A 25,647-nucleotide genomic window follows, 5' to 3' on the forward strand; every position below is an offset into this window, starting at 1 on the left:
CACCTCTACTGGAATTGAGCCTATGAAATGCAGTGAACGCGGTGAATGCGGTGGCCTTTGGAGGCGTGAGACACAGCGACAGTCTGCTCGGTTACTGACTTATTTTCCTTCGTTGTGTCCTAGTAAACTAGTGATAACCCAGATCATTCCGGAGGACGACGCCTTTTACCAGTGCCTGGCTGAAAACTCACAGGGCTCAGTTGTGTCCACATCCCGTCTCATCGTGGTACAGTCGGAGAACCGTCCCAGCGCTCCACGCAACATCCACGCAGAAACCATCTCAAGCTCAGCCATCTTACTGGCGTGGGAAAGACCGCAATATAATGCCGATAAAGTCATCGCCTACTCCATACACTACACGAAGTCTGAGGGTGAGTTCCAAGCTGGTACATGCAACTCTAGATGTATCCCAAAACTGTTTGCCAACAAATATGAGCTTGGCCTGACTGCTAGAATATTCCCAATGTGTCTGCACCTGTAATCTAATTTAAGATCTGGATCGAACCCAAAATGGTATTGTCTGTACACTCAGGTCTAAACAATGAAGAGTATCAGGCTGTGATCGGGAATGATACAACCAGCCACATTGTGGACGATCTGGAGCCAGCGCGAAACTACACCTTTTATATCGTGGCCTACATGGCGATGGGTGCCAGTCGCATGTCAGAGCAGGTCACAAGGCACACACTAGAGGATGGTGAGCACTTTATTATTATAGACGAAGGGTTCTTATCACCGGTCCATTTCCCTGCAGAGGCGTCAATCTGAAAACAGCCAGTCAAGGTGTTGATCACTAGGAACTTACAGACCATGGACCAGGAGTGGACAACTGTTGCCTTTTAGATCATAGAGTTTAACTTCAACCCTGATCAAACTTAACAATCTGTAGCTTTTTAGTAATCCTGAAGACATTAAGATGTTCAGGTGCATTTAATAAGCAGTTGCCCGGATAAACTCTGCAGAAATGTGGATTTCAAAGGCCAGAATTGCCCGGTTCAGATTAAAACTCTATTAGAAAGTTTATCTCAATGGCCACAGTTACCCAGTGTTGACCTAAAACCCACAATAAAGTGACTCTTGAGATCTAGAATTGCCCAGTCTTAATTTAAAACATTAAATGAAAGTGGATTTCGAAGGCCATGTTTGCCCAGTCCTTATCTAAAACCTGCAGGAAAGTTTATTTTGAGGGCTATAAATCCCTATTCCTGATTAAATCTCTACTAGAAAGTTAATCTCTGGCACCATAGTTGCCCCGTTCTGATTTAAAACCTGCAAGAAAGTGAATCTCAAGAGCTTGAATTTCCCAGTCCTGATCTAAAACCTAAAGGAAAGAGTATTTTGAGAGCCACAGTTACCCAGTCTTGATCCAAAATTCTACAAGAAAGTGGATCTTGAGGATTACAATCGCCCATTCTTGATCTAAACCTCTAAAAGAAAGTGTATCAAGCCACAGTTCCCCAGACCTAATCTATAACCTGCAGGAAAGTGTATCTTGAGAGTCTTGATCTAAAACTCAACAAGACAGTGGATCTTTTGAGTGTCATAGTGACCCAGTCCTGATCTAAAACCTGCAGGAAAGTGTATCTCGGGAGCCCGAATTGTCTAGTTCTGATCTGAAACTCTACAAGAAAGTGTGTCATAAGGGCCAGAATTGCCTAGTCCTTATTAAAACTCTACAAGGAAAGTGAATCTTGTGGGTCATAGTTGCCCAGTCCTGATCTAAAACCTTGACCAAAGTGGATCTTAAGGGCTAGAGTTGCCCACCTTGATCTAAAATTCTACAAGAAAGTGTGTCTTGATGGTTAAAGTCGCCCATTCTTGATCTAAACTACTAAAAGAACGCGTATAAAGCCACATTTTTCCACACCTAATATAAAACCTGCAGGAAAGTGTATCTTAAGAGTCTTGATCTAAAACTCAACAAGACAGTGGATGTTTTGAGTGTCATAGTTACCCAGTCCTGATCTAAAACCTGCAGGAAAGTGTATCTCGGGAGCCCGAATTGTCTTGAAATTGAAAAGTGTATCACAAGGGCAGAATTGCCTAGTCCTTATTAAAACTCTACAAGGAAAGTGTATCTTGGGGGCCATAGTTGCCCAGTCTTGATCTAAAACCTGCAGGAAAGTTTTTCTTGAAGGCTAGAACTCCCTAGTCCTGATTAAAACTCTACAAGAAAGTTAATCTCTGGCACCACAGTTGCCCAGTCCTTATTTAAAACATGCAAGAAAGTGAACTTCAAGAGCTTGAGTTGCCCAGTCCTGATCTAAAACCTAAAGGAAAGGGTATTTTGAGAGCCACAGTTACCCAGTCTTGATCTAAAATTCTACAAGAAAGTGGATCTTGAGGGTTAGAGTCACCCATTCTTGATCTAATTCTCTAAAAGAAAGTGTATCAAGCCACAGTTCCCCAGACCTAATCTATAACCTGCAGGAAAGTGTATCTTGAGAGTCTTGATCTAAAACTCAACAAGACAGTGGATCTTTTGAGTGTCATATTGACCCAGACCTGATCTAAAACCTGCAGGAAAGTGTATCTCGGGGGCCCGAATTGTCTAGTTCTGATCTAAAACTCTACAAGAAAGTGTGTCATAAGGGCCAGAATTGCCTAGTCCTTATTAAAACTCTACAAGGAAAGTGTATCTTGAGGGTCATAGTTGCCCAGTCCTGATCTAAAACCTTGAGCAAAGTGGATCTTGAGGGCTAGAGTTGCCCAGCCTAATCTAAAATTCTACAAGAAAGTGTGTCTTGATGGTTAAAGTCGCCCATTCTTGATCTAAACTACTAAAAGAACGCGTATAAAGCCACATTTTTCCACACCTAATCTAAAACCTGCAGGACAGTGTATCTTAAGAGTCTTGATCTAAAACTCAACAAGACAGTGGATGTTTTGAGTGTCATAGTTACCCAGTCCTGATCTAAAACTTGCAGGAAAGTGGATCTCGGGAGCCCGAATTGTCTTGAAATTGTAAAGTGTATCACAAGGGCAGAATTGCCGAGTCCTTATTAAAACTCTACAAGGAAAGTGTATCTTGGGGGCCATAGTTGCCCAATCCTGATCTAACACCTGCAGGAAAGTGGATCTTGAGGGCTTGGAGTTGCCCACCTTAATCTTAACGCTGCAGGAAAGCAGTCCTCAAGTTTAGTTTACTTCAGAAACCCTATTCTAGACCACCTCAAAATGTTGCCTCGAAGTACAACAAACCTTTCAGAAGTGTTTTTGACCAAATAACTTCATTTGTCCTCAGTTCCCCTCCGCACTCCTGAGTTGAGCCTTACAAGTCGCAGCCCTACTGATATCCTGGTGTCCTGGCAGCCTCTTCCTCCAAAACTCAGCCGTGGACGTGTGTCTGCGTATCGTCTGTCCTACCGTACAGCTACAGATGAGCAGGTAAACTCAGTTGAGCTGCCTGTCTCAGGTGAGAACGGCACCCAGTACCTCCTGCAAGATCTGCAACCTGACACCATTTATCTGATCCGGATGTCTGTGTCAACCCGAGTGGGCTGGAGCCAACCATCCGCCTGGAGCTCTCATCGAACCCCCAAAACATCCAGCGCCACAGGTGAGAGCAGTTTATTTTGGGCTATAACCTATAACCAACCTGTATTGCTTCTTCCCAATAAATAGAGTGTTATTCTGAAGTCTAAAGTCTGGTAGGACTTAAATCAGTGAAGTAACAATGATTATTACAATACACAATCTGAGAAGTTTAGTTTATTGATGTTGATTTCAGTTTTTGAGACTTCAAGTTCATTACGAGATCCTTCAAACTGAGATGCATCCTCTTCACTCCTGAATCCTTTTATCGCCAAAGTCACTTTTTTCCATCCCAAACCTTCCTCTGTTTTCCCCCAGACAAGTTCATGATGAGTTTGTTCAAGGTAGAAATCACTCTCGGTCCGTCTAACTAAACATAACACAAAGATCCGGTTGAGCAAATATCCATTAGAAAAGGGAAAATAAAGGGGGCCCCGTCACCTTCTCCACACACGGGTCTTTCTAAAGCAGGTCTATTCTTTAGGTGGCCTGAAGTGTTCCCTTTATGACCCGAAACTGAGCCGTCCCTCAGCTCCTAACTGACAGCTCGGGTCAAGGGTCATTGAGTAACAAACGTAATGCCGGAACAAAGCCAGTCCTGAAAGCCAAAGGCATCTGTCACGGTCAGAGCTGCCCACTTCAGCGGCTTCACGGAGATTGTTGGAGCATTTCTGAAAGCAGCTTTACATAAAGCTCAATTTCTTCTGAAGAACATCTGACCATGCAGATCTCGCTTCCAGAACCTCAAGTCTTTTATTGCTGAGTATTCTGAAGGCTCTATTAAGAGCTTCAATAGAAGCTTTTCATGTTTTTAATGAAAAAAGTGTGTATAGATTAAAAAGGTTGAGCTTTTTTAAGGAGTGGTTCACCTCCAGAATGATTGGTCACTACTGAAATTCATTTGTAGTTAATCATCACCATTGTCTTGCATAGTATTTTTCTTTATTATGAAAGTCAATGGTGAACATCAACTGTTGGGTTACCAACTTACTTCAATTTATTTTTCTGTATGTTTAACAGTTAACACAGAATTGCTCTGTTCTGATTTAAACTCTAAAAGGAAGTTTTTCTCAATGGCCGCAGTTACCCAGTGCTGATCAAAAACCCACAATAAAGTGGTTCTTGAGAACCAGAATTGCCCAGTCTTGATTTAAAACATTATACGAAAGTGGATTTCTTTAACCATGTTTGCCCAGTTCTGATCTAAAACCTGCAGGAAAGTGTATCTCGAAGGCTAGAATTCTCTAGTCCTGTTTAAAACTCTATAAGTTAAACTCTGAAACCATAGTTGCCCAGTCCTGATTTAAAACCTGAAGGAAAGTGAATCTCAAGAGCCTGAATTTCCCAGTCCTGATCTAAAACCTAAAGGAAAGTGTATTTTGAGAGCCACAGTTACCCAGTCTTGATCCAAAATTCTACAAGAAAGTGGATCTTCAGGATTACAATCGCCCATACTTGATCTAAACCTCTAAAAGAAAGTGTATCAAGCCACAGTTCCCCAGACCTATCTATAACCTGCAGGAAAGTGTATCTCGGAGGCCCTAATTGTCTAGTTCTGATCTAAAACTCTACAAGAAAGTGTGTCATAAGGGCCAGAATTTCCTAGTCCTTATTAAAACTCTACAAGGAAAGTGTATCTTGAGGGCCATAGTTGCCCAGTCCTGATCTAAAACCTTGAGCAAAGTGAATCTTGAGGGCTAGAGTTGCCCACCTTAAACTAAAATTCTACAAGAAAGTGGATCTTGAGGGTTAGAGTCGCCCTTTCTTGATCTAAACCTCTAAAAGAACACATATCAAGCCACAGTTCCCCAGACCTAATCTAAAACCTGCAGGAAAGTGAATCTCAAGAGCCTGAATTTCCCAGTACTGATCTAAAACCTGAAAGTAAGTGTATTTTGAGAGCCACAGTTACCCAGTCTTGATCTAAAATTCTACAAGAAAGTGGATCATGAGGATTACAATCGCCCATACTTGATGTAAACGAAAGCATATGTAAAATCTGCAGGAAAGTGTACCTTGAGAGTCTTGATCTAAAACTCAACAAGACAGTGGATCTTTTGAGTGTCATAGTGACCCAGTCCTGATCTGAAACCTGCAGGAAAGTGTATCTCACCACTTCATTCAATGGTTTGATAAGAACTGTCTTGCATGAAGCTTTCCATGTTTTTAATGAAAAAAGTGTGTATAGATTATACAAGTTGAGCTGTTTTAGGGAGTAGTTCACCTCCAGAATGATTGGTCACTATTGAAATTCATTTCTAGTTGATCATCTCCATTGTCTTGCATAGTATTTTTTCTTACTATAAAAGTCAATGGTGAACATCAACCGTTCCGATACCAACTTTCCTCAAAATGTCTTTTTTTCTGTGTGTTTAACAGTTTAAAGAAACTCATAAGCTTTGGTACAAATGGAGTAAATGATGACAATTGTCATTCTGGAAGTGAAATACTTATATAGACCATTTCAAGGTGGTGATGTCTTTGGCCCATAAACATTTCCTGCTTGTTGTCAAACAACTTCATGACTGTGACAAGATGCAATTCAATAATATCTTATCATTATTTATCATTATGTGGACCATTTTGGATTCTCAGAAGCTGTGTAAAATAAACTGTAAAACAGTGAATATGTTAGGATTACTGTTATTGTTTACATCCCTCAAAAGGGCCTATCCTCCTTTAAAGAAACACTACACTTTTTTTAATATAGGCTCCTTTTACAGCTCTCCTAGAGTTTAGTTAGACCATTTTTTAAATTCATTCAGCCGATCTTCATGTCTGGTCGGAACACTTTTAGCTTAGCTTAGCATAGATCATTAAATCAGATTAGACCATTAGCATCTTACTAAAAAAAAAAAATCACTAAAAAGTTTCTATAATTTTCCCATTTAAAGCTTGAATCTTCTGTAGTTGCATTGTGTGCTAAGACTGACCAAAAAAAAAAAAGTTGCTATTGCTATTGTGCATGCGGTAGCCATGTTACAGTTGTAAAGTTGTGTAAATTGCTTCCTTGTCCTCATTTGTAAGTCGCTTTGCATAAAAGCGTCTGCTACATGACTAAATGTAAATGTAAAATGTATTTTCTAGTCATATCAACCGAGTAAATGGAAACTTTTTGGAAAATTTTCCGTCGGTAGTGGAAACTTTTCAATCAGTTGGTCTTAGTACACAATGTAACCACAAAAGAGTCACGCTTTAAATAGGAAACCTAATGCTAATGGTCTAATCTGATTTATTTGTCTATGCTAAGCTATGCTAAAAAAGCTTCTACCAGACCCACAAATCAACTGAATAATAAAAAAAAATGAAAAAACTTAAAGGTTTAACTGTAGGAAAGCAGTAAAATTGACCTATTATTATCTTTTTTTAAACTGGGGGAGTTTCTTTAATCACAGTTCACTGAAAGTTCTTCTACATCACGGGCGTCAAACTCTGTTCCTGGAGGGCCGCAGCTCTGCACAGTTTAGTTCCAATCCTGATCAAACTAATTGTGTCCTTCAGGCTTGTTTGAAACCGACAGGTAAGTGTGCTGAAGCAGGGCTCGAACTAAACTGTCCAAGAACTGAGTTTGACACCCTGTCTACATCATCGCAATCGCTAAAACTAGGGCTGCACAATAAACATTTGACATTGCGATGTTTTGCGGTCTACATTGCGATATGAATGAATGTAGTTAGCTCTATTTGGAAAGATTTCATAGATGTAGATCAACTGGGATGATCAAGACTTTTTCTAGATTCTAGTGCGTCTGCATAAATTATAATAAATTACAAGGAAAAATAAATTAATGGACAGTGCTTTACGGTTTTCTCTGCAATCTAACAGTACAAGTAGAAATTTAACAATCAAATGTAAAATGTGTTGGTAATGTAATTAGGATTTCCATATAAAGAGAAACATTTAAGCTTTTATTAAAACATGTTTGCTAAAGTTTATATTTATTAATTATTATATTAATTATTTAAATTTATTTTGAATTAGAACTTTTTTTTAAATTTTTTAATCAATATTAATTTATATGGCAAAGCAAGGCAAACTTATTTATAGAGCACAATTTTACACTACCGTAGCTGATCCAAAGCTCTTTACAATACAATAAAATATTTAATCAATAATCAATTTCCCAGTACCGGGTTGCAGCTGGAAGGGCATCCACTGTGTAAAACTTGCTAGATAAGTTGGCGGTTCATTCCACTGTGATGGCCCCTGATTAATAAAGGGACTAAGCCGAAAAGAAAATGAATGAATAAGAAATAAAATTAAACTTAAAAATATTTAAAAAAATAATAAATAAACTGAGATACAGATATAAAATAACATGCATGCATCACTCAAAGGCAAGGAAGTACATTTTAGATTAGGTATAAAGGCATCCAATGATGGAGAAATCCTGATGTTCAGATGGAGACTGTTCCAGAGTCTCGGGGCCCCACACAGAAAGCTTGATCACGTTTGCAATGAGACCAAAGGACAGACAAAAGAAACTGATCATAGAATAATAATCAAATGTAAAATATCATAGTCATTCTATAAATAATAATAACAAATTATATTCAATAATATCTTTATCTTTTAATCTTTAGTAAATAATCTAATCCTCTGATATTGCAAATACACATAATGCGATATCGATGCTCAAACAAGACATTGTTCAGCCCTCGCTGACACCCTGCCTTGTGGACAATACAAAACAGTCCCACAGACTGAACCAGACACAACTCTACAGCAGTGTGGTTTTATCTTGATGTTGATTTAAGGTCTGTTTCTGCCCTCAGTGCCTCCTGCCCCAAACCTTGAGCTTGAACCTCTAAACTGCACCTCTGTGTCGGTCCGCTGGTTTCCGGCTGCCAGTGATGTTCTCATTCAAGGATTCAAGCTGTCTTTTCATCCCGACGGCCAATCAGAGGACTCCATTACCCAGCTGCCCCCACAGGACCACCAGCACACCATCACAGCGCTCAGTGAGTCCTCCAGAACTCGTGTCTGTGTTTTAATGAGAAACACTTAAATTATTTATGTATATTTTACACAGCTAGAAATGTGCATTGTATTAGGAAGCAGCCCACATATTGTACAGATATAAATAATAACTGATGACGGGCATTTGAGTAATTAGAAGTGATTATGCGGGATGTGCATTAGTTTTTAATACTTTAGTGTTTAGGGGGTGGATGATTGCTCTTCTCCTCTGGTCTCCAGCATCTCTGCTGAATCCACTGTAGGGATGTTGTGTTTGAGAGTTTATTTGTCAGGCGTTTAACATCTCCTGTGTGTAGCACTAGTTTCTTTTGCATCTCCTCCTCCTTCTGTGGTGTTCAGATGGGATTTTTGACTGTTGTAGCTGTGAAATAACTCTAATCATTTGGCGGAGTGATCTGGAGCTGTAATATGCTTTAAACCTGCCGGAACTACTTTAGCTGTGCCTTTATTTAACAATAACCAAACACCTGAGAGTGCTCATCAGCCAATCAGAATCAAGCATTCACTATACATAGTGGTGGTAAGGATGGTCATTGCTTTTTTTTTTTCTGTAAATCCTGTACTATATAATTGGTCTTAAATTTCATCCTGTGTGGTGTTAAAAAGGTCTTAAAATCTTAGATTGAACTCTGCAGATACCCTGAAAAACATGTCCACAGTATTTTAAGCATGTCATTGTGTGCATGTTTCAGTCGCTGATCAATAATTACCCTTCTTCTGTTGGGACTTATGCACGGTTGGCCTGTCCGCCGTGTCCATGGCTTTGTGTGTGTCACTAATATCCCGCAGGGGTCAGAGGTCACAGCCCAGATGTCTGCTTTTGGCTTTCCCATCGCTCTCCATGGTCGTCTATTGTGTTTGGGTTTAAGGTCGGTCAGAGCCCCGTGAGAGCGAAACTCCCCCCTCGCCCCTACAGCTGGACAATCCTGCTCCAACAAAGCATTCTGGGATTGATCCGAGCTGGGCACAACTGACCCAAGAGCAAAGGACTTGTCAAGTTCATGCAAATTTGAGTTCAGTCTCCTGATGGAGTGAAAACTGTGCAAATGGGCTCGGGTCAGGGTTCATTTCTGTTCAGCTGACCAACCGGACCATAATATATGCAAATATATTCATTCATTCATTCATACAAAACTTCTTGAGTATTTCAAATAGATTCATATTTTTAGCCTTTTATAAATATTTGCATGGGAATTGAAATATAATTTAATTACAAAGTTTGTTTTTTATGAAATTTTTTAAATTTTATGTTTTTATTTTTAATTTTTAAATTTAAATTTTAAATTTTGATCTCTTTTTTTTAAACAGAAATAATTCTAAGATTTATTAATTGTAATATTCAGAGTCATTTAGTTCACCATAGATTAAAATAGTTGGCTTAGGAAAAAAAAAAGTTTCTAAGAAAATACCATATTTATTAAATATCATATTTATCATATATATGATATATTATTTTATTATAACATATTTTTAAATTGGAAATTAGCAATAATAATACATGTATTTTATATAGCATCTTTAAAACATAATTCCCAAAGCGCTATATAAAAATAAATATATTATAATTCACTTAAAAGGTTGAGAAAATGTGTTCGTAATGTAATTAGGATTTCCATATAAACAGAAACATTTAGGCTTTTATTAAAACATGTTTGCTAAAAGTTTATATTTATTAATTATTATATTAATTATTTAAATTTATTTTGAATTAGAACTTTTTTATTTTTAAATGAATATTAATTTATATGGCAAAGCAAGGCAAACTTATTTATAGAGCACAATTTTACACTACCGTAGCTGATCCAAAGCTCTTTACAATAAAATAAAATATTTAATCAATAAACAATTGAAACAGCTGGAAGGGCATCCACTGTGTAAAACTTGCTGGATAAGTTGGCGGTTCATTCCACTGTGATGACCCCTGATTAATAAAGGGACTAAGCCGAAAAGAGAATGAATGAATGAATGAATGAATGAATAAGAAATAAAATTAAACTTAAAAATATTTAAAAAAAAATAAACTGAGATACAGATATAAAATAACATGCATGCATCACTCAAAGGCAAGGAAGTACATTTTAAATTAGGTATAAAAGCATCCAATGATGGAGAAATCCTGATGTTCAGATGGAGACTGTTCCAGAGCCTCGGGGCCCCACACAGAAAGCTTGATCAAGTTGCAGTGAAACCCAAGGACAGACAAAAGAAACTGATCATAGAACCTTAATGGCCTACAAGCTGTATATGGCCTAATAAGTTCACATATATTGACCAGGGCAGAATTGTGCAATGCTTTATATGAGAAATCAACTCTGAGTTTTACAGGAATCCAGTGCAATGAGGCGAGGACAGCGGAGATATGATCTCTTTTACTTGTTCCTGTTATCAATCTGGCGGCTGCATTCTGAACCCACTGTAATCCTGAAAATGTTGACAGTATGACATATAAAGTGCGGTAAAAAAGGTGTTATTTAATTGACATTTTCTGCACTAATTTTAGTTTTACTGGAAAATACCTGCTTTCATATGTTTCAAACATTTCCTGTTGAGCTTCTCCGAAATGAAATATGCCACCAGTCAGTTGCATCTTGAAGCTTGTTTCTTCCTAAGTATTTCAGTCAGAGTTTTATCTGCGTCCGGCTCATAAAGCGCTCCGGTCTGTGCAGCTGAACACCGCCTGTGAAGGCGACCCCTGACCTCTGACCCCTAGACCCTGAAAAACTCAAAACCCCCCATAGTGCACACACTGATCACAATCAGCTCTCTGGCCAAACACACTCTATACGTTTGACTGATGTAAACCACAGATAGGGTTCACAGACATCTGCGTGCAGACCTGAAGTGCATGATATACAAAATTCTATCACAACATAATGAATTGACTTTCTTTCTTTATTTATTTTATATTACATTTTTGTGATGTTTGTATTAAGTACAATGCACATCAGTAAACAAATTTAAATGAGCAGTATTTGATAGGTATATATATATATATATATATTCAGTTAATTAATAAACCAAAACTTCTTGAGTAAATAGATTAATATATTTATCCTTTAAAAAATCAATTGAATCAATTAAAATGTCTGTTTTTTTCAATGCATGAACTCTTTCTGAAGCATATGAACATGTATGCGAACAAACAGGCATGCTATTGCAACATAATTGACTTTATTTCCTGACTTTTCATAATCCATCATTTGTTTTGTGATGTTTGTTGACGGATAATTTGCATAAATTAAAATATTCTGATATCTTTGGAGCAGATCTTGCAGCTCTACCTAGTGTTCATATGGTGTACTGCACTTTACAAAAACGTGACGTCTTAATGGTAATTTGCAATGTTAATGTGATTTATTTTGTTCTCCAGACCCTAGAGTGAAGTACCATGTGAAAGTGTTAGCGTTCAGTGCTAATGGAGACGGATATCAGGCCCATCAAACGGTCAACACTCCTGGATGTCCATGTAAGAACTTAAATGCATTTAATTTCAAATTCACCTTCAGTTCACACTCATTTTACCATTAAAGTGTTGTATGTTTTTACAGTGCTTAGCTTACGTTACTAGCTGAAATCTTTTTCACACTCAAGACTTACACACTCATATTTATTGAAAGGGGAACTCTGCAAAAATGCTTTTAAGTTTAATTTAAGCTCTTAAATTGATTATTTTGGCTTGTTTTAAGGAAAAACTCAATTAATTTTGAATCATTATTTCTGAAAACAAGACAATATTTTTTGCTTGTCCAGAAAATGCTTCTTAATTTAAGACTTTTTAGATATTTGGACTGGAAACAAGACAAAAACTCTCAGTAAGAACAGCATTTTTGCAGTGAAGAGAAACCTATTTGTAAGTTGTGTAAGAATATTTTGATTATAAAACTTATTATAATAGTTTATATATGTTTAAATGATATTAGAGAAGCTTTTTATTTAGTGTTTGTGTTTTATTTGATGTTTTATTGGTGTTGTTAATTGTGTGTTTTTAGTATGTTTGATGTGTTAATACATGGGTATTAGGAAACTGTTATGATTGTAAATTATATATTAAATACTTAGTACAAGTGTTGTCATAAACATAGCCAATGCTGCTGATATGGCATTAAAATGTTAAGTAAATATATAAGTAAGTCAATAAGTAAATAAATAGAAATGTAAATAAATAAGTACATAAATAAGTAAATAAATATGTAAATAAGTCAATAAGAAAGCCAATAAAAAAGTAGATAAAAACATTAAAATATATTAATAATCAATTAAATAAACAAAGTAAATAAATATTTAAATAAGTAAATATATGAATAAGTAAATAAATAAGTATATAAGTGAATAAATAAATAGAAATGTAAATATATAAGTACATAAATAAGTAAATAAATATGTAAATAAGTCAATAAAAAGGCCAATATAAAAAAGTAAATGAATACATAAATAGAAAATATTAATAATAAATTAAATAAACAAAGTAAATAAATATGTAAATATATGAATAAGTATATAAATAAGTATATAAGTAAATAAATAAATAAATAAATAGAAATGTAAATAAACAAATAAGTACATAAATAAGTAAATAAATATATAAATAAGTCAATGAGAAAGCCAATTAAAAAAAGTAGATAAAAACATAAATAAAAAATATTAATAATTAATTAAATAAACAAATTAAATAAATATGTAAATATATGAATAAGTAAATAAATAAGTATATAAGTAAATAAATATACAAATAAATAAATAATTACATAAATAAGTAAAAAAAGAAAGAAAGAAAAATGTAGATAGATACTTATTTGTTACATAAATAAGTAAATATGTAAATAAGTTTAAATGTAAATATATAAGTAAATATATATTTAAATAAATATGTTAATAAGTGAATAAGAAAGCCAAAAATAAGTAAATATATACATGAGTATAAAAGTGAATAAATGTATAAATGAGTAAATATATATTTAAAAAAGTGAATATGTATAAGTAAATACATAAATAAGTAAAAATATAAATAAGTAAATATATGAGTAAGTAAAGGTATACAGAAGTAATTATATAAGTGAAAAAATGTATACATAAATATTTAAATAATTAAATAAATATTAACTTATACATTTTAAAATAAATTTGTAAATAAAAACATATCTAAATATATAAATAAATATTTAGATAATTTCTATTTATTAAATTCATATAATTTCTAATTATATGCATGATTTTTTTTATAATAAAACTGTAATATCTGATCCTCCTTATTAGCTACACCAAACCGCCGATTAGCCGCTCTTCCGCCTCCAGACCACACCCATGCTAAAGCTAACAGCTCGTCTGCGGTGCATCTGAGTTGGGGTCGTCCTGCGTTCAGCTCTGGAAAACCGGTCACTTTCTCCGTCCGCTACGGGCCCGCGAGTCCGTCTGAAGCCTCCAGCGTACGCTACATCCAGACGTAAGTGATGCTAAAGGTTATAGGAACACTACATTATTCAGGAAATAGGCTCATTTTACAGAATTAAAGAGTTGAGTTTTAAAATTATTACGTCTATTCAGCTGATCTCTGAGCCTGATGGAAGCACTTTTAGCTTGACTGCAGCAGGTGGAATGATATTATGCAGATTCTAACTGATGTTTAGGGGACTTTTTTTTAGGCACTGTGTAATATCATAACCCTGGTTTAGCCATGTTAAAACAGCAACGTCCCTTATTGTTGAGAGTTTAGCTCCTCTAGCTATATCAACCAGCTTTTCAATACCCATCAGTCTTAGTACATGATGTAACTATAGAGGAGTCAGGCGTTAATTATGAAAATTATCCCAATTGGAGATGTGAGATGCTAATGGTCTAATCCAATTTAATGATTTATGCTAAGCTAAGCTAAAAGTGCTCCTGCCAGATCCGGAGAGTGTCTAAATGGATTTAACAATGGTAAAACTTCACCTGGTAAACTTCTGAAGAGCTGTAAAATGAGGCTGTTTCCACAAAAAGTGGGGTGTTCCTTCAACAGCAGATTAGCTTGTGTATTCAGTCGTCATGTTTTCTCTCTCTCCAGCTCTGAGCAAACCGTGATGGTAACAGGTCTCCAGCCGAACACACGCTACGAGTTTGCTGTGCGTCTGCATATGGATCAGATGTCCAGTCCTTGGAGCGCCACTGTGTATCAGAGAACTCTACTGGAAGGTATATTTATCAGACAAAACATTTGTACTTTTCTGTTTTATATTTGAAATACAAACTATTATTTGGGAAGATGGGCGACATGGTGGCTCAGTGGTCAGCACTGTTGCCTCACAGCAAGAAGGTCGCTGGTTCGAGTCCCGACTGGGTCTGTTGGTGTTTCTGTGTGGAGTTTGCATGTTCCCCCTGTAAAACATATGCTAGAATTGTTGGCGGTTCATTCTGCTGTGGCGGAGCCTGATAAATAAGGGACTAAGCTGAAGGAAAATGAATAAATGAATGAATGAACGAGTACGGAAGATCAGTATGTATTATATTGGAAGAGATAGTACACCCCAAAACTTAAATTCACTAACAATTTACTTTCTCTAAAGTGCTTCTAAAAGCTCACAAGTTTCTTTCTTCTGTCAAACCCAATAATAATAATAATAATAATAATATATTTAAAATAATATTGGACACTGTTGACATCCATAGTAGGAAAATCAAATACAATGTATGTCAATGGACAGCAGTTTCCAACATTTTCCAAAATAACCTATTCTTTGGGAAAGAAACTCAATGAGGTTTGTGAAAGGTGAGTAAACTGTGACAGAATTATGGGGTAAACAAAATAAAAACGTGTTTTTGCTTTGAAATATTATTTTGCTTACTCCATAGGCATATTATTTAGCTTGTTTTAAGTAAAAAACTCACTTAATTTTGAGTTATTATTTTTTTAAAACAAGACAAACATTTTTGCTTGTCTAGAAAATGCTTCATGATTAAGAAACTTTCCGATTTTTAGACTAGAAATAAGACAAAAAAAACTGTAAGTAAGAAAAGCATAATCCTCTCCTTCATTGTTCCTGCAGCCCCGATGTCTCCGCCGGAGTCTGTGAAAGTGACTCTGATCGAGGCAGACACGGCGCTGGTGTGCTGGAAGCAGCCGAATCAGCCAAATCTGTCTGTTACACACTACACCGTCCTGTACGCATCTCAGAGCTCGTGGCTCGCTGGAGAATGGCAGGTCCTGCAGAGAGAAGGTCAGCAAAACAAATGCATAGCAATGTGTTTCAGATCTCAATTTCAGCGCATGACTTTTAAGGCTTTTCCTTAATATCTCTTGATATGAGTGAGTCAAAATTGTCCGTCTGCAGCAATAAACTAAGCCATTTTATTCTTGTCTATATTGTAAAGGATTTTGCTGATAATATATCATTCACACTGATTTAATCTAAAAACATGGGGCTTTTGTTTTTTCGAAGGCTGATTTCAGAAAATTATTTTTTTCTTTACTTTAGGGGCACAAATATACACCTGACTGAATAGTTTGATTCACAACTAAATTCTTAAGGATTTTAATGTGGGGTTTGTTTATATAAAATTCACATTAATTAATATAAAATATTATACCTAAAACTTGGTCAAGTGCATTTTTAGGACACATTCTCAAAATTATTTTCTTTCTCCACTTTCTTACATGCACCAAGCTTAATAGTTTAATTCATATAAGTGTTCTGACGGTCTTTACTGTGGAGTTTGGTTATATGTCATTCTTGCTTGTTTATATGACATTTTAAATACACGCTGAGTATTTTCTAAGTATTTTGGATTTCACAAAAACTCTATTTTTCTTTACTTCAGAGGCACTTGTATACACTATACTTTATATTTGTATTTACATCTAAATTCTTGAGGTTTTTACAGAGGGGTTAGTTCATATATAATTCATATAAATTAATATAGCATTTTATACCTAAAAGCATGGTGAAATACATTAAGCTGTTTTCTTATAATTTGTTAATTCTCCACTTCAGAGGAACCTACATGCACCAAACTTGACAGCTTTATTCACATCCATATTCTGAAGGTTTTTACCGTGGGATTTGTTCATATTCCATTCAGACTGACTAATGTAACATTTTAAAAATATGGTGAAATATATTTTTTCTGCGGTTTTGAAGGCTTTTTTGTAAAAATTAGCTTTATTATTTACTTCAGAGAACTTGTATAAACCAAACTTAATAGTTTTATTAAAATCTATAGTCTGAAGGTTTTTACAGAGGGGTTAGTTCATATATAATTCATATTAATTAATATATATCATTTTATACCTAAAAATATGGTGAAACGCATTAAGCTGTTTTCTGAAAATTTGTTTATTCTCCACTTCAGAGGAACCTACATGCACCAAACTTGACAGCTTTATTCACATGTATAATCTGAAGGTTTCTACTGTGGGGTTTGTTCATATTTCATCTAGACTGATTTTTGTAACATTTTAAAAAATATGGTGAAATATATATTTATTTCTGAGGTTTTGAGAGCTGTTTTGTAAAAAATTGCTTTTTTTACTTCAGAGGAACTTATATAAACCAAACTTAATAGTTTTATTCAAATCTATAGTCTGAAGGTTTTTACTGTAGGGTTTGTTCATATTTAATTAATATAATTTAATATATAACATTTTATACCTAAAAGCATAGTGAAATACATTAAGCTGTTTTCTCAAATTAGTTGTTTTTTTCCAATTCAGAGGAACCTACCTGCACCAAACTTGACAGCTTTATTTACATCCATATTCTAAAGCATTTTACTGTGGGGTTTGTTCATATAAAAAATATGGTGAAATATGTATATTTTTCTGAGGTTTTGAAGGCTGTTTTGTAAAAAATAGCTTTTTTTTCTTTACTTCAGAGGAACTTATATAAACCAAACTTAATAGTTTTATTGAAATCTATAGTCTGAAGGTTTTTACTGAGGGGTTAGTTCATATATAATTCATATGAAATAATATATATCATTTTATCTCTAAAAATACGGTGAAACGCATTAAGCTGTTTTCTGAAAAGTAGTTTATTCTCCACTTCAGAGGAACCTACATGCACCAAACTTGACAGCTTTATTTACATCAATATTCTGAAGGATTTTACTGTGGGGTTTGTTCATATATCATTCACACAGATTTATGTAACATTTTAATCCTGAAAATGTGCTGTTTTTCCTGTCCGTTGACAATATTTTCCCATTTTAGAGATATATAAATACATATCCAAAAACCCTTAACTCTAATATGTCAACAAAATCAAAGAGTTTTAAGGCTGACTTACTGCAGTATTCACAATTATATTCTGAAAATACACGTTAGATAATATATAAAGAGATAATGCCTTGATTTGTATATTTACCATCAAATTTCTGATAGGATTATTTGATTGACCAGTTTTTCTCAGAATAATGATTAATAATGATAAATAATGCTGTGATTTCAGGTACAAACACAATGGCTCTCCTGGAGAAGCTGGAGTCAGGTAATGTTTACCTGGTGAAGATCTCAGCGTCTAACCTGGCGGGTGACGGTCCGTTCTCCAACACGGTAGAGCTAGCGGTCAAGGGTAAACCTCACCACGGTAAAAACCCTCGTCATGCTGACAGCCATGCTGAGAAAACAGGTAAGCATAAAGCAATGACTGAAGAAAATCTGTTTAAATGACAAAGTCTATATGTAGATCCTCTGAATATCCCAAAATTAATGAAAGATATTAATAGATTTTACATCCAAAAATGTGTCTGATTATATTTTAATCAATGTAAACCCAATGTAAATTTTAAATATTTCCCAAATGATGTTGAACAGATTAGGGAATTGTTCAAAGTATTTCCTCTAATATTTGTTCTTCTGGAGAAAGTCTTATTTGTTTTATTTCAGCTAGAATAAAAGCAGTTTTTAATTGTTTAACACCTATTTTAAGGTCAGTATTATTAGCCCCCTTCAGCAATATTAGTTTTGGATTGTCTCCAGAGCAAATCTCTGTTATACAATGACTTGCCTAATTACCCTAACTTTACCTTAATTACCCTAGTGAAGCCTTTACATGTCACATTAGGCTGTATAGAAGTGTCTTGAAGAATATCTAGTATAATATTATTTACTGTCATCATGGCAAAAATAAAATAAATCAGTTATTAGAAATGAGTTAATAAAAGTGTTATGTTTAGAAATGTGTTGAACTTTCCATTAAACAGAAATTAAGGATTAACAATTCACAGGAGGGCTAATAATTCTGACTTCACCTCTATTTCTGTGCAGCGTTTATCGATGGTTTGTATCACATCGATGAGAAGTCGATGAGCGGAATCATCGTTGGTGTTTGCATTGCTCTGTCCTGCATCATTCTCTGCATCTTCATCCTCCTCTCCAAAACTCAAACACAGTGAGTCTCAGCACTATCCGTGTGTGTCTTTGTCTGCATTACAACGCACTATTAAAAATACTATTGCAGAAGTAGTATCACAACAAAACTTTAACTTTTTAAATAAAAATTAGGTATACAAAGCTTAATATTTTTATTCAGTTTGACTAATGTAAGTTAGCATGAATTGAAAAAAATCGTTTGATTAAACTAAACATTTAAGGCAGTAAGACGTTTTTTACAGTGCAGACGAAGCTGAATAAATAATTCTCAATGTTGCTGGAATAACAGTCAGTGTTGTTTTCTCTCTGCAGGAAATCGGCTTCCTCAAAGATGATTGGTTCAATGAGAAATGAGGTCATGCATAATGAGGCCTCGTCAGCCAATCAGCAGCCAGCGGAGAATGCAGAGGTGCTTCTGCCGATGATGAGGAATCACTTTATTGATGCCAAAGTAAGAGTCTGCTTTTTCTGTTTGCTTTTTATTTCCCTAATCTTTCTCCTTCTTTTGTTACCGTGTTTCTTAGGCTATTTTAATGCATTACTGCTGCATTCCATAAAATAATAATAATTATAGTAATATTAACAATTATTATTATTATTATTATTATTTAAAAGTAAGAAAAGAGATTAAAAAAGAGCGATTACTTTGAGTAATTAGTAAAAATGCCATCTAAAAGCATTATATATAACGGATAAAGGGGCGATATATATTACTAATAGCACATGTTGAAATAATGTTTACAACAGGTTTAAAATAGATGTTTTGTTTGGTTTCAGGGAGGATCAAATTTGCTAATAAACCATGCTGGACCCATCAATTGTGGTTCTCAAACCAAGCGGAAGAGGTGGAGCATCTTCAATCATTCCCAGAGGTCTAATGAGAGTAAAAATGAGGTGAGCGGCTCAGACAACTGTGCCTTTAAAGTATTTGTGTGTATTAAATGCTAATATTATTTTACTCAACGTAAAACAGTATTCGGTAATTGTACTTTAATGTTGTTAGCTTTTGGTTTGATTGTATTTACATAATAATTTTAGCTTGTTTTATTTGGTTGTCAATTGCAATAGTTGTTTGTGTGACGCTACATTTTATTTATGTTGTTTAAATTTTTGGTTTTTGTATTTTCAGTGGGTTATTTGAATTGTTGTTATTTTAGTTTAATGTATTTTTATATTGTTTTTTTTTAATTTAATTTAAATAACACCTTTAAAAAATTGAGATTTTGGGTAAGCAAATTTTAAATTTTTAACCATAGTTGTAATAGTTCTTGTTTGTATTTAATTGCAGAAAGTCATGTTGATGCTTTATTGTCATTATTTATATTATTTAGATTTTTTTAGTACGTAATTGAAAGTACCATTTTGCTTTTAATAATTTTTACATTTATATATATATATATATATATATATATATATATATATATATATATATATATATATATATATAATTTTTTTAACTTATTTATTAAAAAACATATAACATTTTTTTTTGTAATTTTAAACAAATATTTACTTTTTTATTTGTATTTCAGTTAATGAAAATAATTTGACATAATTTTCGTTCGTACTTATTACCAGAAAGTCAATTTAGGTCTTAAATAAAAAAAATTACTTTAACTTAGCTAACAACTACTTACATTTTAGCTAACTCTTAGTATATTCACATTATTGAATGAGAAAAAATTTACATGAATGTCTGCATTTATTTAATCATCAATGATTAAATCATCCTTAAAAATTAAACACATTTTATTGTCATTATTTATATTTTTCTAATTTTTTTATTATAAAAATATAAAATAAATAATTATATGTATATATATATATATATAACATAATAAATATATTATACATATATATTATATATTTATATATATATACTTATTTATTATGTTTTTTATACTAACAATATTTTTAGTAATTTTAAATAAATATTTATATTTTATTTGTATTTTAGGAAATGAAAATGAAAATAATGTGTTGTTATTTTCGTTCCTATTTATATTTGAATAATGTCTTTATCATTTGAATTATTTAGCTAACAACTAATTACATTTTAGCTAACTTTTAGTATATTCGCAATATTTAATGAGTAAACATTTACATGAATGTCTGTATTTATTTAATTATCTGAAGTCTTTTGAGTCTTTTTTTTTAATTGTAATATTTTGGCTAAATATGATGTTTGTGTTTGTCAGACTGAGGATCCTGCATGTCTGTACGAAGTGGGGAAAACGGTTCTGTGTTACGAGGACGAGGCGGCAAAGGCGTCGCTGCACATCCTCTATCGGCCACTAGGGGAGTCGGAGAGTTCGCAAACCAGCGGCGGAGACTCCGGAAACTACTCTCAGGATGAGACGGAAACCAGCAGCTCGAATAAACCCACATACCGACCAGATGACGAAACAAACGAAACCGCATCCTCTGTGTGCGTTGTTAACGTTTTAGAGGAAATGCAAAACAAATCTACCTCCGACCTTCAGTTTGTGCAGATTCCCATTTAAATCTACTGTGTTTGTCACGCAAGTGGGCGTGGCATGTGATACAAATGAGCGTGGCCTGTGGCAACAGTGGGTGTGGTGTGCGCTACAAGTGGGCATGGTCCACAACAACAATGGGTGCACTGAAAAAAAATCGTTCATTGGATTTACTGAATTGTTTTAGGTAAATAGTGGCAAACAATTTATATGGGCTCTATTTTAAACATTACAAAGTTTAATTTGTTTAGATTAAGCCCTTATAAATTGTTCGCGACCACTTATCTTAAAATAATTGTAGTAAATCCAATCAGTTATTTTTTTTCAGTGTGTGGCCTGTGATACTGGTGGGTGTGGCCTATAAGTCGAATGGGCGTGGCCAATTATTCCAAAGCCTATAAATACGATTGCACCGTTTCCTCAGGATGCAATCGCTCCTGGATATTTGTGCCAAAAACAAATTTCTTTAAATAGCTTTACGAAGTCACGGATTATCCTTCCGCCGACTTTGACGAACTTGCACAACTTTTCTCTTCGTGGAGAGATTCCCAAAGATGAAGCGTTTCTGATGAATGTGTTTTTCCTGCTTATGAATGTGTTGACGAACGCCTGACGTGCTTTACGCTAATGGACGAGTGTTTTCTGTTTGTTTCTTAAAGCGACAGAGACGTTTCCTCTGCTGTCTCTCTACCTCATTATTCTGATCACACTCGTTCTCAGACGATAATGTGCAACACTGGCTAATATTAGTTAATGCATTAATTAACAATGATCAATATGTCTGTACGCTTTTTTTAAAGAGTAAGTAATAGAAATGCAAACGTTTATTGGTAGTTTGCATTAGATCAGGGATTAAATATGATTCACAAATACAAGATGACATCTAAGTAATGTATTAATAAATGTTGAAATTAATAATAAGGAAAAGATAATGACGGAAAAAATTGTCTTGAAAAATTTTGAAATAATTTGGCAAAATTGTAGCTTTTATTATGTATTTTTAAACTTTTGTTTAATTTTATTTAATAATTATTTATATATATTTTTATATATAATATATATATATATAATATATATATATATATATATATATATATATATATATATATATATATATATATATATATATATATATATATATATATATATATAAACAATGTTTTTGATTTAATTTATTTTTATTTAAGCTTAAGTTTGCATTTATTTCTATTAAATTATTTTTAACTTGACAAGCAAACAAACAATAAATATCTGCATTTCTATTAACTAAAAAATTTTAAAAATATATATATTTATCTTAAAAATTACATACAAATTGAAGGAAGAATTGGCATAACATTAACATAAAAATCTATAACAATTAAGCGTGAATTAATGCATAATAATGCATTAAAAATCAATATATTGCCGTATTTCTTTAAAAAGCTATATATTGATTATTTATATTTCACGTTAACTAATGCATTAACTAATGTTATCCAACCTCTTAACGTCTTACCAAATAATGCTTGTTTTTCATTAATTTCTAGTTTATTATTGAAAATTCTGACTATCTGTCCAATTTTTAGAAACATTACTAGTTTCATTGCTTATTTTCCTTTGAAAATAGTGTAGAATTTGAAATATTTCCTATACACTGCAGAAAAAGGATTATTAACTTTTGACTTAAGACTTGCCACTATTTTTCACAGTTGCAAGTTTATCTTTTTACTCAGAATTATTTATGTCTTGTTTCCCAGTATAAACATCGTTAAATCAAGGCACATTTACATTAGTTTTTTCCTCGTTTTTTTTTTTTCGCAGTGTATTGTATTTTCCTTTTTAATGAAAGTCCTAGGGTTTAAATGAGAACAAAATTGAATGTTTGGACCTCACATATTTATTTTCCACTACAAAAATAAGGTGCCTCAGGTTCTGAAAGCTGCTTTATGACTCGTCTAATTAACTTTATACCTCAGTTTATACACGCGATTATTTCGTAATTTCGAGTCTGAACGTTTTATATTTGCCAAACCAGATCAAGTTGTTGATCTATTATTTTAAGCATGTTGTTGTTGAGTTCTTAGTGATTTTGCATTGTGATTTATTCAATTTTGGTTGCTCATGATTTAGCAAAATATTCATATGTGTTCGAATTTAAATAATGTAACATTATTTCTTCGCATTTTAATAGCTTTATCAGTTTTGTGGTGCATTTGAAGTCATTTTACAAACTGAAGGATGAGCCGAAATTATTTTCACGTTTGTTTTAAGTGAAAAATAACCAAAAATATTCTCCAAAAGCTTTATAAGACGTCGACGGCCTTACGATGCGAGGATCGTTTGCAATATTGAAGACGTCTGATCCAAAGAGTCCATTTATATCGAGGTTTCAAATAGTAATAATAATAATGCCAAAATGCCGTTCCCTCCAAAGATAGAAATATATATTTGTGTAAATTGGAGGGCAAAAGTGCCAAACTGGATGTTGATTGGTGTAGCCAAGCATTTGTTCCTGTAGTTCTGGCGCTCAGGTTTTGGGTGAGCGCTGAATTTACTTTGCTGATTTTGAGATTTTTAGCTTTTAGACGCAGGTTTGGTGACGAACGCTAGAATCCAAAGAGTTGTTGACTTCGTTCATTGGGTTGAAGATGATAGGGTGAGTATGACTGATATACACAGTTTACACTAAATTATTGGCCCTCCTGTGAAATTTAAATTCTTTTTCATATATTTAACAAGTGTTGCACTCAAAAAATGACGATTGCTGTTTGTTCGAACTACTTCGTTAAAATGAGCTCAAACAACACTTTTTTGCGGGGACAACTTAATTGTTTAAGTTTCAATTCACTTAAATTGATAAAAGCTACTATGTTAACTTAATTCCTTCATGTGGTCCCATCACAAATCAAATTTTCTTTTACGATAAAAAATGCTGAGATTGTGAGAAAAACTTGCAGATGCTATAAAAATATTGTAAAATAGCTTTCAAACTCATAATTGTAACAGTATGTTTTAATGAAAATAAAAAATGTAAATAAATAAATAATTTAATCAACTTAAGATAATCAACTTGGAACTGTGAGAAATAAAGGCGCAATTCAGAGAAAAAAAAATAGAAATGCGAGATGTAAACTTACAGATAAAATTGAGATTAAACGTCAAATATTACAAAAAAAGTGTAAAATTCGCAATTTTTTTTAAACTTTTTATTCTGTTCTTGAAATTAGCTTTCGTAAAGTCATGGGACAAAGTTATGTTTTATTGTCTCTTAAGTTTTTAAAAGGGTAATTTCTGTCGAAAAAATAAAAAGTAATTGCGAACCTCAAACTTTTTTTTCATAATAATTGACTTTTAATCGCAGGTTTATTCGCGAGTTTACTTCTCGCATTTCTAACTTTTTTTCTCAGATTTGCGACTTTATTTCTCACAGTTCAGAGTTGATTATCTTCAGCTGAGTCCTTGCAATTTTATTTATTTATTCATTTTTAAATTTAATTATGACTTTAATTGTTACAATTACGAGTTTAAAAGCTATTGTACAATATTTTCTAACATCTGCAAGTTTTTGAAATGACGTTTGCTATTTGTTCAAACTACTCATTTAAATATAGCTAATACAACACAATATTTCGGGTGGAGAACTTAGTAGTTTTTACACATTTACGCAGATTGAACACAAAACAGTCAAGTTAACTTGATTCCTTCATGTTGTCCCAACACAAATCAGTTGTGTGGAACGCAGTATTTTATACCGTGTAGTTAATGAAAAATATATTCAACATTATTAAACAATCGTTTTAACAAGTTTTTTTTTAAATTTAACTGTTTTTAGTCTTGTGAGTTTATGAAAGCTCATATCTATTACACAATAAAAAGTAAATAGTAACTGCGAACTTCAAACCTTTTTTTCCTAATGATTTACGACTTTTAATTGCAACTTTATTAGTGAGTTTATATCTCGCATTTCTACGTTTTCGCTCAGAATTGTGACTTTATTTCTCACAGTTACAATCTCATATCTTACAATTTTATTTATTCATTCATTTTTTTGTTTTAATTAAGACATTGATTGTTACAATTACGAGGTTTAAAGCTGTTCTGCAATGTTTTTATAGCATTAGCAAGTTTTTCTTACATTTTTTAAAAACATATTTATTTTTTAGGATTGTATTTTTCAAGATACTAGCATTCAACTTAAAGTGCCATTTAACGTTTTTGGTCAACAGTGGTTTGTTCTGCAACTAATCGAACAAAACTTAATTTCTTACAACTTAAGTTTCATTTTTATTTTATTTTATATTTTTTTATTCCATTATAAAAGGAATAAGTCAT

General features: G+C 33.4%; 1 protein-coding gene across 1 annotated transcript in view; it reads left to right on the plus strand.

Moving 5' to 3' along the window:
* prtgb (protogenin homolog b (Gallus gallus)) overlaps positions 1-22,260 on the plus strand; it is a 36,985-nt gene extending 14,725 nt beyond the window's left edge. Inside the window, 13 exon segments of the mRNA NM_001442815.1 lie at positions 124-371; positions 533-697; positions 3,245-3,559; positions 8,310-8,495; positions 11,885-11,980; positions 13,768-13,954; positions 14,555-14,682; positions 15,534-15,704; positions 17,934-18,113; positions 18,752-18,875; positions 19,169-19,307; positions 19,634-19,750; positions 21,055-22,260. Of these exon segments, the coding sequence (NP_001429744.1) occupies positions 124-371; positions 533-697; positions 3,245-3,559; positions 8,310-8,495; positions 11,885-11,980; positions 13,768-13,954; positions 14,555-14,682; positions 15,534-15,704; positions 17,934-18,113; positions 18,752-18,875; positions 19,169-19,307; positions 19,634-19,750; positions 21,055-21,360 (2,362 nt within the window). The 3' untranslated portion in view covers positions 21,361-22,260.
* The last annotated feature ends 3,387 nt before the right edge of the window (positions 22,261-25,647 follow it).

The sequence above is a fragment of the Danio rerio genome, chromosome 25, assembly GCF_052040795.2.
Source record: "Danio rerio strain M-AB ecotype USA chromosome 25, GRCz13ab, whole genome shotgun sequence".
Classification (NCBI taxonomy): domain Eukaryota; kingdom Metazoa; phylum Chordata; class Actinopteri; order Cypriniformes; family Danionidae; genus Danio; species Danio rerio.